The sequence below is a fragment of the Psammomys obesus genome, unplaced genomic scaffold (genome assembly GCF_907164565.1).
Source record: "Psammomys obesus unplaced genomic scaffold, mPsaObe1.curated_primary_1811, whole genome shotgun sequence".
Classification (NCBI taxonomy): domain Eukaryota; kingdom Metazoa; phylum Chordata; class Mammalia; order Rodentia; family Muridae; genus Psammomys; species Psammomys obesus.
Genome location: NW_026594847.1, coordinates 1 through 2,852, shown reverse-complemented (window position 1 = coordinate 2,852; position 2,852 = coordinate 1). Strand labels below are relative to the sequence as shown.

The following is a 2,852-nucleotide window of genomic DNA, read 5'->3' as shown; positions in this document are numbered from 1 at the left end:
TTCAACCCAAGAGATAAACTTGAGGTGTTGCTGGGTGGTAGAGTATAGTACCTAACATGTCTGAGGTCCTGGGTTTCCAGCACTGTATGTATCTATACTCCCTTCAGTAATCCCTCAAAACTTACCTGTACGCTCAGCTAGATTTGGTTGAGTCCTATCTTTCTTCTCTCAGTGCATAATCTGAGCTCAGAATATGCTTGTTCTTGTCTCCCCAGGAAAAGCCACACACCACTAACATCATAAGAAATGATTGTTGTGTTTCGTTCAGTGAGTAACATTTATTTTTTTCTTGATAGGGTTTCTCTGTTGTAGCCTTGGCTGTCATGGCTGTCTTGTAGACCAGGTTGGGCTCGAATTTACAGAGATCTGCCTGCTTCTGCTTCCCTGAGTGCTGGGATTAAAGGCATGCACCATCACAACCAGCCAGTAACATTTCTTACGTATTTCTGACTGATTAAGTTTTCAATGACTGGAGTTTCCCCTATTTTTAGTTGACACTAGTTTCCTCATTAGTTTTTGAGGGATTTTTGTTCATGTTTACCCAGTTTTGTTCTTTGTTTCAAATAAAGTGTCTGCAAAACATGGCCTGAACCTGTTAGCCTGTGTCTGTTTAATTATGTTTATTTATGTATTTGTTTGTTTGTCTATTCCTTTTGTCTAAGAATGATTTCTGCTTTTTAAAGATGGTTGGAGAAAATCAAGGAATAATAAGATTTTCTGACATGAATAAATTAAATAAAATTTAATTTTTAATGTTCATTACCAGGGTTTATTTTAAATACAAACATTTTTATTTGCTTACCTTTTTCTCTTGCTTTGTGCTTTAGTGACAGTGGTGACAGAGTCAATACATAGACCCTAAAGCCTAACATACTTACTCTCTGTTCTTTTGCAGAAAATAAAAAGGATGATTATTTTTAAGTAAAAGAAATCTTAGAACATAATGTTAATGACATGTCTGGTCTCTTTAACACTTCCTGTTACTTGGGTTAGCCAAGAGTAACAGATATCATGACTTCAAGTTGCCTAAAGAATAAAGGTATGTATTAACACAGAGACAAATGGAATATATCCTAGGATTGTCTTGACATCTAGTTTTCTTGGCTTTATATTCCATCTCTGCAGTCATTGTTTTAAAGTATGTTTCCTGTCAAGATTATGGCTATTATTTTTCATCAAGGAAGGTTCTCATGTAGCCCAGGCTCTTCTTGACCTGACTATATAACTAAGGTTGACCTTGAACTTCTGATTGTCTGAGTTCTGGAATTACAAGCATGTAATTCCCTGTATGCCCTGCTTATGTGGTGCTGAAAGTTAAACCCAGGGAGTCTCTATTCCAAGGCAGATTCTTCTAAATTAATTTTTTTTTTTTTAGATCCTGAACTGAATAATGTGATGAAACACACTGATGAAACACATGGCATCACTGGCAGACATTGGCTCTTAGTGATGTAGCTTTAGCAAATGTAGTTTAAAAACATGTCAATCTGACTTTTAATCACTTCATCAGGTGGGTGGACAATATTGGTACCATATGCAGTGGTCATGTCCCAGGCATCAATGGTACCCACATGAAGGTCTTTGAAGATATCCTTCATGATGAGATACTGAATATAACCATGGAAGTCTCCGAATTTCTCTGTATCTATGTTCATCTCCCTGATATTTTCTGTCTTAATGATGACTTTAGTGTAAGGGCTTCTGAGGAAGAGCCGTTCAATAGCCTTTTGGATACTGATGGCTCTACGAATGAAAAGTTCCATGGGGAAGGGTCTGAAGTGCTGGCCCAACGTAATGACAATGGCAGTATCTTTGTCACCTGGTAAGCGGTCAATTTCCTGAGGGATGTAGCCATCATCTACCACAGAGTATAGTTGATCAGTGACAAAAGGGTGGCTGTGCTTTTTCCATTCAACCAGAGTGTGCCTTTCAGCATCCAAAAGCACATGTTTCTTATGTACTCCAGTCCCATGAAGGTCAAAAGGCTTCAGTGCTGAAAAGAAAACAGAAAAGACCTTTAAGTAGAAGGAAACGAATAAATGTTAAAAGGAAAAGCAATATTTATGAGAAGGAAATTAAAATATAAATATAAAGACTCAAACTTAGAAGGCAAAATAAAATAAAAAAACAAAAGAGCTTAGGCAAGAGGGAGGAGACTGCATTCAAAGCACTGTAGGGTCAGCTTGGATTTCTGGAAGAATATGAAGATAACAACATACTTTTTGCAACTCTGGGGAGGTAGTAAATCCATTGGCGTAATGTTGAGTCTCCCAGGAGGTAAACAAGCTTTCTTTTCAAACAGTCATTTATCTGATTTGAGTTTAACAGGCGCTGGTTGCAATGGGCTGTTAGCCACTTTCCCCGTAAAACGTAACCGCTAGGTGTGGGAATCTCCTCTGGTCCAATCTCACATTTCTTCCTTTTGTTTTCACTCTCTGGTAACAGATATTTGTGGAAAGTGGTTTTGATGGCATGAGTCAAACACCCAGCCTCCTCCCTTAGATCTCCTCCCCGTTTCCTTATCTTTTTCTAACTACTTAAAAGTTTTTCCCTGTTAAGTTACTTTTGATTACTAGTAATATTTTAGGCATTCCAACGCATCTTTTTTTTTTTTTTTTTTTTTTCCTGTTTGAGACTGGGTTACTCTGTCTAGCCCTGGCTGACCTGGAACTTACTCTGTAGACCAGGCTAGCTTTGAACTCAGAGATCTGCCGAACTCTCCTCCAGTGTGCTAGGATTGGAGTAGTGTACCACCACTCTGGGCTTCTCTCTCTATCTTGCTCATAATAATAAAAATACTATAAAATTATTTATTCTTATAAACCAACAGGGAAAAAAATACTGTGATAAAA

General features: G+C 37.7%; 1 protein-coding gene across 1 annotated transcript; it reads right to left on the bottom strand.

Annotated features, from left to right (window-relative positions):
* Positions 1–768: 768 nt before the first annotated feature.
* On the bottom strand, positions 769–2,504 carry LOC129685639 (NXPE family member 1-like; the record flags this gene model as incomplete). The annotated part of the gene is made up of 2 exons (XM_055619150.1): positions 769–1,993; positions 2,220–2,504. Coding segments are annotated over 2 exons (821 nt in total), but the record flags the coding sequence as incomplete, so codon positions are not given.
* Between the last annotated feature and the right edge of the window lie 348 nt (positions 2,505–2,852).